A 15,707-nucleotide genomic window follows, 5' to 3' on the forward strand; every position below is an offset into this window, starting at 1 on the left:
GCCATTATTCTAAGTGAAGTAACAGAGGAGTGGAAAATTAAAAACGGTATGTTCTGACTTAAGTGGAAGCTAAGCTATGAGTACGCAAAGGCATACAGAGTGATATAATGGACTATCAAGACTCAGAATGGGGAGGGTGGGAGAGGTAGCTGGGATAAAAAACTACTCATCAGGTACAATGTAGTACAATGTATACTACTCAGGAGACAAGTGCACTAAAATCTCAGAATTGACCACTATATAATTCATCCATGTAACAAAAAAACTACTTGTACCCCAAAAGCTACTGAAATAATAAATAAATAAGTAAATATAAAGTTCATATTGGGAAGGGGAAAAATGAAACAAGAAAAACTCTAAAAGGCAAATATAGTATGAACATAATTCTCTCACAAATATATTAAAATGTACTACAAGTTATATTTAAGACAGTATAATAATGGTATTAAAACAAATCAATGAAAAGTCCATAAACAGACCTAAGTATATACGATAACACAGAAAATAATTAAAACAACTTTCAAAACAAGAAAGCAATGAGAACCTCTTCAATAAATAATACTGAAAGAAGAGACTGGCCATTTGGTACAATCTAAACCTTCCTGTATAATATCAAAAATAAATTGTAGCTGGGAGCGGTGGCCCAAACCTGTAATCCCAGCACTTTGGGGGGTTGAGGTGGGTGGATCACCTGACGTCAGGAGTTTGAGACCAGCCTGGGCAACATGGTGAAACCTCATCTTTATTAAAAATAAAAACACATTAGCCAGGCATGGTGGCATATACATGTATAGTCCCAGTTACTCAGAAGGCTGAGGTGGGAGGTGGGAGGATTGCGTGAGCCCAGGAGCTCAAGATTGTCATAAGCAATCCAGCCAGAGCAACATAGAAGACCCCGTCTCAAAAATAAATGAAACAAAATTTATCAATTCCATATGACAGAAGGCATGATTAACAAAGTTAAAACATAATCATCAAACAAGAAAAAAAACTTAACGTATATCAAAGGATTTCTTTAACATGTAAAGCACCCTTATAAATCTGTCAGGCAAAAATCATCACCTAAAAGAAACATGTAAACAGATAATTCATACATATAACTGGTGAACATCAAAAAATGCTTAACTTCACAAAACACACAAAAACTAAATAAGATATTGTTTTTTATTCTGTCAGATAAGCAATGATATAGGGAAAAGAGTATTCTCTTTTACTGCTGGGTAAGAGATTAACTGGTACATTTGTGGAAGGTAGAAAATGACAACACAATAACCCCAGAATAAGCAAACAAAGTTGTTCATCATAGCATTGTTAATATAGAGACAAACAGGAAACAACATGAATACCCATCAATTAAATCAACTATGGTACATTAAAACAAAGGATAGTGTATAGACATTTTAATATAATCAAATATAAACATTTCTATGTGATCTGAAAAATGTGATCTTAAGTCAAGGGAGGTTACTGAAAAAATACTAATTATGAAATGGCTTTCATAAACCCAAATATATTAAATTATATGTTTAAGCTATGATCATGCCACTGCACTCCAGCCAGGGCAAGAGTGAGACTCTATCTCTAATTAAAAAAACAAATATATACACACACAGATGTATATGTCTATATGCACATGTACTAAAAGATATCTGAAAGGATATTCATCCAAAAGTTAACAATGGTTACTTCTTGCTAATAAGAGTTAGAATTAAGATTTCTTTCTTTACTAATCTTTTCCAATGAAGACCTATAATTTGTATAAAGTTATTTTAATTTTGAAAATATATTTTAAATAAAAGACTAAATCTGATAGCTCCTTGTGATCTTTCACCACACTTCTTGTGATCACTTACAACTATCATAGTCATCAGATGACTATAAGTTCCAATACTATTGCTCAATGTCCAACTAGGAGCAGGCAGTAGGAATAAAAATTGTTATATACACAAAAATCGAAGTCAGGTTTTCTTTATAATTAGGATTCTGGTTTAGAGTATCCAAGGTAAAATTAAACCACTATAAAAGCAAAGGCTTTTATATCATTTGATGGAGAATTATGAGAAAACAGGTCAAATATAAAAAACATACAAAATTTAATTTTATTAATGTGTCTCATAGGCTTATTTTTCTTGGAATACTCAAACAACTTAAAACATACTTGCTCCACTGGCTTCCCAAAAAAGGTTATGTATCTCAAAAGCAGCCAGAATTCAAATATTCTTTTCTTACTTGCTTTAGGAAATTCCTACAGGCATTGAAGCTGGAGAATCTCAGATGCATTTAAAAATTAGACATTTTTTTGAAGTCATGTTGGAGTTATTTGATGAAATAAACAACCGAGCTCTACAAATCTAAGTAGGAACCTTTGATGATCTGTGTGCAAATTCTTTAAAAATAATTTTTATTACTGCATAACAGATGTATACAGTTTCAGTGTACACATAAAAACTTAATATATTCATATCATTCAAAGATAAATATTTGTCTTTTCTTTATGTTAGGAGCATTTGAACTCTTCTAGCTATTTCAAAACGTACAATAGATTATTGTAAACTATAGTCACCCTACTGATCTACCAAACATTAGGTCTTATTTTTTCTATCAAACCAAAGAGTATATACAAATTGATTTTAAACTATGAAACAGCATAACAAAGCAAGGGTCTCTGTTCATCAAATGTCCCATTTAAAAACTAGAGAGAATCCGCCCCAGCTTAGATGCCTATTTAAAGTCTACAAGGCTTTACATATTATTGAAGAGCACCTTTTTAAGTCAAGGGAGATTACTGATGATAAGTTATTTCGTTGAAGATAAAGAACAATACAATTTAATTTAGCAACCACTAAATTTAGAACACAAAGAAGAGAGATCCCTTTTTATTGTAGTTACTACTAAAACAAAACCATACTCATATGCTTTAAGGTACAGAATGAGTGCCTATGACAAAATGAAATTTTAAAAGATTGGATTTGTTTACATTATACTAGGTATCACCTCCAAATTCTTTGTGCAGGAATGTAGCTACTGACGGCACATACCAACTTATAACACGAATATCACAATGGAAGCTGTAGGCCCAGTTCTAGGAAACCATTACTGCTAAACCATGAAATGAACTTTGTTGACCCTTGAACAATTCAGGAGCTAGAGGCACTGACCCCACACAGTTGAAAATCTACATACAACTTCTGACTCTCCAAAAACTTAAATAGTAATAGCCTACTGTTGACTGAAAGCTTTACCGATAGAACATGTTTTTTCTCGGTATGCATGTATGTTATGTGTAATACATTCTATATTCTTACAATAATGTAAGCTAGAAGAAAATATATTTAAGAAAACCATCAGGAAGAGAAAATACATTTACAATACCATACTATATTTATCAATACCATAAGTTTACATCATCTGTTTACAAGATAAATCATCTGTCTAAAATGGTGGGACACTGCAGACCTAAAACTATAGTACGTATCCAGCAATTCAACTTTTTCTTGTAATGTTATCACTTTTCTCTGCTTCTTGGAAATACTGCCAGCATCACTGTTGGCACTGTGTATGGGTCCCATGGCGTTATTCAAGGTTTATGAAAATGCATTAAACATGACCAAAAAATATGCAAGAATGAAGAGAGATCACTTTTTCTATGAGGCACAATTCACAGGAGCGATGAACTGCTCACCTGAAGATGATTAGTGTCACGTGGTATTTTAAGCAGATATTTCCAACACTTGGATTCACAAAAACAGCAACAGGAGGTGGCTATAAAATTACATTAGTACAGTATGTACTACAGTTAACTTCCTGTAGTTAGGGTGTACTATTTCCTCTTTTAGCTTTTTTTTTTTGAGAGACAAGATCTTGCTATGTTGCCCAGGCTGGTCTTACACTCCTGGACTGAAGCAACCCTCCCATCTCAGTTTCCCAAAGTAGTGGGATTACAGATATGTCCAAATTGCACATTTATGTCTGTTTCCATTTCTCTCAATTGAAAATGGCATCATGTGTGGTCTGTATTTGTGTACCTAAATTTTGATAAATTTTAACTTTTTCAATAGATTTGCATATATTTTATGGCACTAAATGAAAAAGTAGACTAGTATCTACATATATTTCATGCATTCAAGACATACCTAAATTTTTCTTTTTTTGATAATTTTAGGCAGTGTGTCATCTGGTAAAAAAAAAACGTTATCACAATGTTGAAAAAAATTTCCAATATATTTACTGAAAAAAATTATCATATAAATGAACTCTTTTTGTTCAAGGGTCAATAATAATAAATGGTCATGTAGGTTAAGGTTGGCAGGTATCAACTTCATAAGCAGGTCTACAAAAGACTGAATAACCTGATGCTTTAGTAATTTTCCAAAATGGTAGGAAATGTATCTTTCCTAAGATAAGTTATCAAATCATAATCTCCAACCTTTTCTCTAACACAAAGCCCCATAGCATAGTAATCCCTCCCATATTATAACTGTGTTTCACTACAAGAATAATGCTAAAAGCTGGGGGCGGGGGTGGGGGGCGGCAAAAAGAATAGATCAAGGAAGAAAGGTATATAATTCATTCTTTAAAATGAAGTGATCTTTGGCTGGGCATGGTGGCTCATGCCTGTAATTCCAGTGTTTTGGCTAGGCGAGCAGATCACTTGAGGCCAGGAGTTCAAGACCGGCCTGGGTCAACATGATGAAACCCCATCTTTACTAAAAATACAAAAATAAGTCGGTGTGGTGGCATGTGCCTGTAATCCCAGATACTCAGGAGACTGAGGCAGGAGAATCACTTGAACCTGGGAGGCAGAGGTTGCAGTGAGCCAAGACTGTGCACTCTTGCCTGGGTGGCGGAGTGAGTCAGACTCCACCTCAAATTAGAAAAAAAAAATTAAGTGATTTTTGATACACCACTCATCCCCTTTAAAAGCAGACAATTTTGACACAGCATCATGTATTTATTTTTAACCTATAGGGTTTCCTGGAAGATTATTAGGCATAATAGCTAGCATATTTCTAAATATAGGGATATTCCTTATGCCTTATTATCATCATCAAGAGCTGAGAGATTTGATACTGAGAGAGTAACAAAATTCTTCCTTCTTTCCCACTTTAATATGTAAGAACTAAAAGGGAACTCTCAGATTATTTCATGCAATTCCTCATTTTATGGATGAAAAACTAAGGGTTTTAAGAACTTAATGTTCTGACCCACTATTATAAATCTAAGTTACAGAGTGAAAACCAGCAGCAAGTGTTCTAGGGCTCCCTGATATCCACCCATGCATCTCCATCTGTGCACTGTGATCCTCTGTTTGGACACATGCATATATACCTATACATATTTCCTAAATACATGAGATATAAAATCTATACTAGTTATCTCAGAAAATTTTAAGCCTTAAAAAGAATAGTTTCAAATTCCATTTACTACTCATTAGGGTAAAAAACAGCAGTAGCAAAAATTTGTTTCTCCTCACAGAAATCCAGTGCAGTTTCCTCAATTAACTTGTAGGTTGTGTCACAAATTTAATATGAAGGCTGCCTCGGCATCTACTTTTAGGCCTGGCATACTTTTTTTTTTTTTTTGAGACAGAGTCTCACTGTGTTGCCAGGCACCAGGCTGGAGCACAGTGGTGCGATCTTGGCTCACTGCAACCTTCTCCTCTGGGTTCAAGCGATTCTCCTGTCAAATAGCTGGGACTACAGGTGCGTGCCACCACGCCCAGATAATTTTCGTATTTTTTTAGTAGAGACGAGGTTTCAACATGATCTCGATCTCTTGACCTTGTGATCCGTCCGCCTCGGCCTCCCAAAGTGCTGGGATTACAGGCGTGAGCCACCACGCCCGGCCTGGCATACGTTTTTGAAACCTAGTTGTACCCTTTCACCTTTGGCCTACTTCAAACGTTTCCTTCCTGTGTAGTTGCTTACAGTCGTCGTTTGTTCCTCAACTCACCAACCCAAAACACAACACATCCCACAGTGGCTGACCACGATAAAACCTAATGGTTAACATCAGAGTCATATAAATAAGTTCACCCTTTGGGTATGTTTTCTTTAAACTAGCAAATCCATAACTCCAGTGGGGAAGCCTACGGGAGGAAATGGACCTTAATAAAGGGATAATCCCACAAGTCCTCTCTCTTGCGCTCTCCACCTGCTGAGTGAGTTCCCTGCCGTCTTCAGAGCTCCCTTACCAGCCTCCATCAGCACTGCTAACCTCTCTGGGATTAGTAAACAGCTAATTTTTTTCTGTTTCATTTATTTTGGTTTCACTTCCTCATTGCATCTCACCTGACAAACACACCCAAACGCAACTGTTCCCTGGTCAGGGCTCTCTTGGTTTATGTCCACTCTTGACAGAGAGACCTCAAGACCAAATTAGATAAAAATCACAACAGCTTGATTCTTGCCCAAATCAAACTCATTATCCCCCTCTTCAAAGTTCCCCATGTAAACTCAATATTATGTCTCACTATAAACAGAGGTATTTTTCAACTTCAAGAGGCATCCCTGACTCTCTCCCTTACATCTAGAGAAAACTTACATCCCCATTTATATATGTGCAGTACTGGTTATGCCGGCTGCGCTGGCATTAACGATAGCATCGCCAATCATTTCCACAATCATCCCAATTTAGATGGTAAATTACATGGTCATCTTTTTTAGAGTCCTTATTTAGTTAGTAAATAATTGCTGAACATCTTTCCAACTGGATTCCTCTGCTTCAACTAATTTCTCACCTGAAATATGATAATAATAATCTTCCTTCATCTAACTTCCCATTTTTGCACATGCTGTTCCTCTGCCTAAATACCTTTTTCATTTTGTGAATACCCATGAAAGTCAGATCAAATGGCATCTCTGTGGCAAAACCTTCTTGATATTAATAACAGATAATATTTGCTGAATACTCATTATGCACCAGGCACTGAACTTAAACAATTTTTAAGCATTTTATCTCATTTAATTCTCTCTGTATGATAGGTTTTACTTTTCAAATGTAGAAGCTAATGCCCTGGGAGAAAGTAATCAGGCTAACGTTACAAAACTGAGTAGGAGCACAGAGACTTGAAACCCAGTACATCTGGTTCAAAGTCAAAGTTTTAAGCCTCTTCCATGTTCTATTTTACTTGTACTACCACCATTAATGGGTCTCTGGTATCTGTGCTACAATTCTGTCCCACTTCATCACCTCTGCACCAGTCAGATCTTAGTAACTGGCCTTCTATTTCCTTTTAAAGAGACTGGGACTCCTTGGAGATAGGGAAAGGCTTTGCTCTCCACAGCACAAGCAATTATGTCTAATTCAAAGCAGGTTCTGCAAGGCCAAAAGTACTACAGTATCTACTGTTTAATCCTAAATTCTGATGCAGGGGGCTGTCTCATCTGTAGTCTTCTAATGAGACATGACTCTTTATCTGGAATGATGTCAAAATTAAAAATTAATAAAACTGAAGTTAAACCTAATGAATTGTCTTTGGCTGGCAGATTGCTATTTTGTCAGTGAAATTGGTGCCAATATTTATAACTTGCAACTTTTTTACACATAACTAAAGATTTCTAGCTTCTTCTGAAACACTGGGTCAACATTTTTTTTTGAGACACAGTCTCTCTGTTACCCAAATTGGAGTGCAGTAGCACGATCTCAGCTCACTTCAACCTCCACCTTCCAGTTCAAGTGATTCGCCTGCCTAAGCCTCCCAAGTGGCTCGGATTACAGGTGCCTGCCACCACATCTGGCTAATTTTTTTCTATTTTTAGTAGAGACAGGGTTTCACCATGTTGGCCAGGCTGGTTTTGAACTTCTGACCTTAAGTGATCTGCCCTCCTCAGCCTCTCAAAGTGCTAGGATTACAGGTGTGAGCCAGCACATTGGCCTGAGTCAACAATTTTACACAATGGAATGATCAGGCAGCAACAGCCATGTCCCTTAACCAAGGACACCCTCTCCCACTCTCTGTGTATCACTTTTCTTTTTTGTTTGAGACAGAGTCTTACTCTGTCACCCAGGCTGGAGTGCAAGAATGCAATCTCAGCTCATTGTAACCTCAGCCTCCACAGTAGCTGGGATTACAGGCACCTGCCACCATGCCTGACTAATTTTTGTATTTTCAGTAAAGATGGGGTTTCACCATGTTGGCCAGGGTGGTCTTGAACTCCTGACCTCAGGTGATCCACCCACCTCCCAGAGTGCTGGGATTAGAGGCCTAAGCCACCGCACCGTAGCCTCTGTGTATCACTTTCTATGATGTTCCAGAAAATGAGGTCAAATGTCAGTTGCCATCATCAGGCTTGTGCTGCTGTTTTTCTTAAGAATAAAATGAAATATATCTAAGTACATATGTCTCTGTTAAAAAGCTATTCATTCATTCCATAAATTTCATGCATTTGCATTTAAATACTAGTCATCTAATAAAATAAACTTATGCTTTATAACTGATGTGCACATTTCAAAAAGAACTACCAACATTACAATTATTGATTGAATCTGCTGAAAGTGTACATTCAATGTGCTTTATAGAGAAATTCAGAACCACAGTGTTTGGGGAAAGATAAGAAAAAGATTTCTGTAGCTAAGTACAGACGGATAGCAGAAGAGGGTGGGACCAGGCTTGGAAGATTAAAGAAAACCAATCACACCCCACAGGGCATTAAGTGCAAAAAGACATATACGTGTCTAAATTGAGAATTTAAACAGAAATCAACGAAGGATTGTCTATCCTTTGTTTTATCTGGCTTGACAGTAGTAACATTTTATTTTATTTATTTATTTTGAGACGGAGTTTCACTCTTGTTGTCCAGGCTGGAGTGCAATGGCGCGATCTCGGCTCACCGCAACCTCCGCCTCCTGGGTTCAGGCAATTCTCCTGCCTCAGCCTCCTGAGTAGCTGGGATTACAGGCACATGCCACCATGCCCAGCTAATTTTTTGTATTTTTAGTAGAGACGGGGTTTCACCATGTTGACCAGGATGGTCTTGATCTCTTGACCTCATGATCCACCCACCTTGGCCTCCCAAAGTGCTGGGATTACAGGCTTGAGCCACCGCGCCCAGCCTACAGTAGTAACATTTTAATGTTTGAAAATACAGACCAAATTTTGACTGCACTGATCAACTAATCTCAAAAGTTTTGCTATGGTGTACACCCACCTAACAGATCACATATACAGAATACTTCAATTTGGAAGTTTTGTTTGTCCCATGCTCACTTCCAGGGAAGAGACTAAATATAATGCCTTTTTAACCCTTCCAAAACTGGAATATACCTAGGGGAATAATGAGGAAGGATGAAGAATTATTAACATGACCTTACAACTCACAAATACAGATGAAAATACATATGCATCTTGATAATTAAAGACTGAGATAACGTCAGCCAGATACCATCATTTCCAAGAGAAAACATATTATTAGAACAAAGGACCAAATTTAAGCCTTTCTCAAATTCACAGACTTTCAAGGGGCTCTATACTCCAGCTATTTATGACTTTGATATTTAAGAACAGTTTATGAACTTTTTATTTTTGTCTGTACTACTAAAGTTAAGTCAATAGTCTCTCATTCTGAAATGCCCTATATATGATCATCCATATCATTTATTTGTAAACTGGCCTCCAAGGAACCCCCTTACCATCCAGGCATAAAAGAGGAAAGAAAGCAGCCCCCTACTCCTTAACAGCTTCCTTTTATCTGTTTTTAGACACTAGGCTTTCATTTCAGACAATTTTTTTTAAAGGGACAGGGTCTTGCTATGTTGCCCAAGTTGGGATCAAGGAATCCTACTGTTTAACCTCCCAAATAGCTGGGACTACAAGCATGTGCCACTGCACCCGCACCTGGCTTCACTTTAGATAACTTTTAAGATCTGAAAATCACGTATCTCTAAATCATTTATCAAAATTTAAAGTAACATAGTAATGAAATACAAATCTTTTATTTTTAAGATGGAGTCTCTCTCTGTTGCCCAGGCTGGAGTGTGGAGTGCAGTGGCGCAATCTTGGCTCACTGCAGCCTCGGCCTCCTGGGTTCAAGCGATTCTCCTGCCTCAGCCTCCAGAGTAGCTGGGATTACAGGCACACGTCACCATGCCCAGCTAATAGGGGGGAATCTTTGAACATCAAATCCCCTGTGGATACCAAGGGATGATTGTAATTAAAGAAGGCACTCTCCACTCATGAAATTCAATAGTTCTAAAAGGTAAAAAGTATACCTGTTATACATCCTAATATGTTCTCAATAACACAGGCAATCATCTCAAGCAACACTGTTTGGTAAAAATGCTAAATTCTCAACCTTAATGTTTGCGTTAATGAAGTGTGCAGCACTTAAATCCTAAGGTTCCATGTGAAATGTGAAATATTCATTTAATGATGAGGTTTCCACAAGAATGCAGCTCCTTTTGGTGTCATGCAATATTTCATTAAGAAGAGTGGCAGCACCTCCCTGTGCTCTGATTATGAAGACAATACATAAAATATATTACCAATACAAATTTAAAAATATTATAATTTGCAAAGAGAAAAAAACACGTCTGTTTAAATACCATTTAGATATTCGAGGCTGCGAGACAACTGATAGAAATGAGTATTACAGAAAGTGGCTATAGAAAAAAGAAGAGTTCAGTAGAGGTTAGTGAACATATAGTGCCAACCATTATAGCTCACTCTGTCTTACCTGAGGAGGAGTAGGTGTGGGCGTGGGTCTTCCTATGGGTGGAGTAGGATTCCTGCTGCCACCTCCAGACATAATCTCCTCTGTTATGTCTTTACCTCCCTGGTTTGGATCTCGAATTCTTATCTATAAGGTTAAATGAAATGGCATATGTGCAGATGAGTGTCTGTGTAGCAAATTTACAAGCATACAAGTAAGTTAAAGGTGCAAACTGGGAAACCTGTCTAATATCAAAAGTGATAATCACCACATTTGACTTAATTTCAATCACAGATCCATCAGACAAAGTTAGGCCATTAGCTCTGACATAAACGAATTAGAATAACAAGCTAAACTAAAACCTAGTTGGCTGGATTTCTAGGTCAAAAAGGCAAACTATTAATATTTATACTTGTTTCATAAGAACCTGTCAGACTGATTTTATTTACAATACTTAACATATAAGTTTCACAAAATACTTTTAATATATGAAAGTTACTGCACAAAATAAAGTTTTGGAAGATTTTTGTTTTGTTTTTTTGAGACGGAGTCTCACTCTGTTGCCCAGGCTAGAATGGAGTGGCACAATCTTGGCTCACGGCAACCTCCACTGCCCAGGTTCAAGCGATTCTCACACTTCGGCCTCTTGAGCAGCTGGGACTACAGGTGCCCGCCACCATGCCTGGCTGATTTTTTTTTGTATTTTTAGTAGAGACAGGGTTTTGCCATGTTGGTCAGGCTGGTTTCAAACTGCTGACCTCAGGTGATCCACCTGCCTCAGTCTCCCAAAGTATTAGGATTACAGGTGTGAGCCACGGTGTCCAGCCTAGAATAAAGTTTTAAATGCTGTAAATGATTCTCTGAAGTTCTTTAACAAAATAAAAAATAAAAATACCCTATGAGTTAGGAATGATTTATCCTAAAAACAACTTTATATACATATATAAGAATGATCACTGCAATCATGCCTTTTCCAGCAAAGACTGGAAAAAGGTCAACCGAGAACAGAATACGTCACAAATTATCTTATGTTCTTACAATTAAATACTTAACAATCAGTAAAAAGAATGAGGCAGATCTACATGAACTGACACAGAATAATGATTAAGATGCATTGGTAGGTGAAAAAATGCAATAAGCACACTAAGTACAAAAGTAGGTATGGTCTCATTTTTTTTTAAAGGCTACCTATGCTTACAGATGTCAGTAGAGTTGGTGCTGTAAAGGAGATGAGTATCTGGGTCTGGGCATTCTATTCCGGGAGAGCGCTAAGATATGAAGGGCCCACTGTTGTTCATTACCACCATACCTTAATCAAGGCAGTCCACATTTCTTGAGAATTTCACGGAACTCACTAATGAAACTACCTGGATCTGGAAGCTTTTAGGAGAGTCCTTCAATTAAGACTTCTAATGCCAGCTATTATTCAGGTATAGAAAATTATTTCTAATACAGTTTTAAGTATAAATTTAATTCATTTATTTTACTTTCTTCTTTGGAAACATCTACAACTACTGTTTCCAGTTTCATTATTTCTTCTATTCATTTTTCTGCATTCTGAGAGTGTTCTTCAAGTCCAACTTCTATCATGCTGATTCAACATTACCAAAGCATATAGTTTCTTGACTGTTGGGTCCTGATACACTGTCATATCCTGTTCATTATGATACACGCACAGATAATTTGTTGCTAATAATAAAAATAAGTTTTAAACCAAAGTCTTGAACCTCATTATTATTTTCTTTGTTTGTTTCCTTGAGATACATTTTCACACTGTCATCCAGGCTGGAGTGCAGTGGCACAATCTCAGTTCACTGCAACCTCTGCCTCCTGGTTTCAAGTGATTCTTGTGCCTCAACCTCCTGAGGAGCTGGAATTACAGGCACGAGCCTCCGCACCTGGCTAATTTTTGTATTTTTAGTAGAGACGGGGTTTCACCATGTTGGCCAGGCTAGTCTCTAACTCCTGACCTAAGGTGATCTGCCCACTTTGGCCTCCAAAACTCTGGGGTAACATGTGCGAGCCACCACGCCCAGCCTAAACCTCATTAATTTTTATTAAGTTTGAGTAACTCAAGAGTATTGCTATAAGTCACCCCACCTATCTTACCTGTGTGAATGTGGAAGTCTCTCTTGAATATAAAGATCACCCATTTTGTGTGTTCTGCTGGGTAAGAAATCACAAGCCACTCTGCTACAAAATGTTCTAGAATTTGACTTTTATATTACTACACTCCAATTCTCTTGGGGCTGCCTCATTAGACAAAGACAAAGCCCTTCTAATTTCCGAAAAACAATTAGAATACAATGTCTAAACTCTTTTGTTTCTTAAAAGATAACTATTCCACAGCAAGGATTTTTCTTACTATCCTTAATACTTTGGCTCTTTTTCTCTTGTGCTATTTTTTTCTTCTGTCAATTCATACTTGAATGGAGAGCTGATTAAGACTGGTGTTGGCCAGGCATGGTGGCTCACAACTATAATTCCAGTGCTTTCGGGGTGCCGAGGCTGGCAGATTGTCTGAGCTCAGGAGTTCAAGACCACCCTGGGCAACATAGTGAAACCCACGTCCACTAAAACACAAAAACTTAGCCAGGCATGGTAGCGTGAGCCTGTAGTCCCAACTTACTTGGGAGGCTGAGGCATGAGAATCCCCCGAGCCCCGGAGGCAGAGGTTGCCGTGAGCTGGTATCACACTACTGCGCTCCAGCTTGGGCTACAGAGTGAGACTCCATCTCACAACAAACAAACAAAAAGAGTGGTTAAAGGAGAGTCTAGATGTGAGAACTGGGCTTAAATTCCTCACACTGAGTAAAACCTTAGCACACTAAACCCTCCCAGTTCTAAAGGTGGAGCACATGTTGCATAACTAGAGCCCAATGAATAATTAAAGATGATATTGTGCAAATGGTAGGAACAACCTCTAATTGCATGCCCATACAAATCCTCCAGGTCAAGTGGTGTAAATAAAAGGGAAGAATTAAAAAAAAAAAAAAGGCACAGTAATTTGTGAACTGAGATGAATAATGACTGGGTGAACTTATCCAATAAATAAATAGATTTTAGATTTAAAATAAGAAAAAGTAACAAAGATCTCTTACAGTTTTTTTCTCTCTCTTGGCTGGAGGGGGCTGTTGCTGCGTAGGCACTATGATGGGTGCTGACTGATACACTGGCTGACTTGGGTAAAAAGGAGTTCCTAAAAAATTAGAAAAAATTAAATAGACATTCAGTTATTTTGTCAAACACTACAGAACTATCAATGACACTGTGTCCCTGCATAATCCCTTTAAAAACGTAAAAACAAAAATACTAAGCATTCTTAATCATCTGTTTCCACTGGCTCTCCTCCAGTTACTAAAGTGGTCAAGAAATTATTCCCAAAATGTGTAATGTCTTCAAACATGCACAAACATCAAATATGAAAACCACTAAATACCCAGTTCCTACAGATCCACACCACAGTTATCTTCCTAAAACATGGATCATGCTATAGTGTTGTGTTAAAAAAAAATTATTCTGGATCGGGCCTGCTACATGCAATCATGACTCACACACAAGGGTGTATGTGTACGTTTGTTTATGGGTTTGATCAGGGGCAGAAGAGAATATATCTGGTCATTCTGGACAGTAGGGGTGATCTAATTCTTCTCTTTACTTATGTATACCATAGGGAGGTATACAAAGGATTAGCAAATTTTCTAATGTTGGGGTAGAAAAAGGGCTGAGAACATATAGCCAAACTACATTTTCTACCATTCTTGAACCCACACTGTTGTTATAGCTATAACCTACTCCTAACTCCTATCCTTTGAGTACACCAATCTCTTCGACTTTGCCTATCCGGCCCATCTGCCGGAAATTATCTTCTTCCCCTACTCCTTGTACTCCCAATGAGCTGTTTTTAACTTTCACAACTTAATACTAATTATTATAATTACTCTGAAGCCAGAGTGTTTGGAGTAGAGGTGTGGAGAAGGGGTCAAATACTGGATGGTTTGAAGGTAGAGCCTATAGATTTGCTGATGAATTGGATACTGGTGTAAGAGAAAGAGGACTCAAGGAAAACTCTTTTGGTTTTATGCCTGAGCAAATGAAAGAATAGAGATACTATTTACTAAGATGAGAAGATGAGGAAACTGAAGGAATAGAGTTTGGGGCAGAAAAATCAAGAGTTCAATTTTAGACATGTCAAGATTTGGGTGCTTATCAGATCTTCAAATAGACATATCAAGTGGTTAGGAAGTGACACAAATCTGGAGTCAGAGGATAGGTATGAGTTACAGTTATCCATCAGATTATAAATAACATTTAAACAAGACTAGACAACTCAGGAAATGAATACAGATAGAAATTGAGGAAATTATTCAAGAATGAGGGGTGTGCTTAACCACTCTGAATGGTGCTTAAAGAGGTCAAATACGATTTTTCAAAGTAGAAATCATCAGTGACCTTGACAAAGGTTGTTTGGGCAGAGAGGTGACGAGTGTGAAGCCTGATCTGAGTAGATTCGATAGTGAAAGAGAACATAGAAAACGAAAACCGTGAGTATAAACTTTTCTTAAAAATTTTGCTGTAAAAGAAAAACAGAAAAATAGAGCTATAACTGGACAGAAATATGGAATCAAAAAAACTTTCCTTAATACGTCAATGAAACAGTGTGCCCATATACAGAAGATACTATTCCAGCAGAGGAAGGGGGGAAATTGTCAGCGTGGGAAAGAAAAAAGAAAATTGCTAGAGTAATAGCCTTAAATGGGTATAGGATGGGATCTAGTATACACATAAAAGACTGGCTTTCCATAGGAGCATGGATAATTGATTCACCATAACAAGAAGGCAAAAAAATATGTACGAGGGTAATTAACACAGGTAAAATCTTTGATGCTAAGTAAACAGTCAAGTAAGGATGGCTCACTGTCATTGTCACCATCAACATCCACTACCCCCACTACCATAATAGTAACACTTTTCAAGTGTAAATTTCTCGGAAGCACTATGATTTGCAGTACTAGAATTCTGTAGGTATCAATCAGGTTGGCTGATCAGACTTGGAAA

At 37.5% G+C, this 15,707-nt stretch overlaps 1 protein-coding gene across 50 annotated transcripts in view; it reads right to left on the reverse strand.

The window, feature by feature from the left end:
• EIF4G3 (eukaryotic translation initiation factor 4 gamma 3) overlaps positions 1-15,707 on the reverse strand; it is a 390,720-nt gene that overhangs the window by 155,927 nt on the left and 219,086 nt on the right. For all 50 annotated transcript variants that reach the window (XM_078330654.1, XM_078330661.1, XM_078330664.1 and 47 more), the window contains 2 exons: positions 13,751-13,848; positions 10,674-10,796 (listed from right to left, as the gene is read on the reverse strand). In XM_078330654.1, coding sequence (XP_078186780.1) covers positions 10,674-10,796; positions 13,751-13,848 — 221 coding nt within the window. The remainder of the gene's footprint in view (positions 1-10,673; positions 10,797-13,750; positions 13,849-15,707) is intronic.

This window comes from Callithrix jacchus, chromosome 7, assembly GCF_049354715.1.
Source record: "Callithrix jacchus isolate 240 chromosome 7, calJac240_pri, whole genome shotgun sequence".
NCBI lineage: Eukaryota > Metazoa > Chordata > Mammalia > Primates > Cebidae > Callithrix > Callithrix jacchus.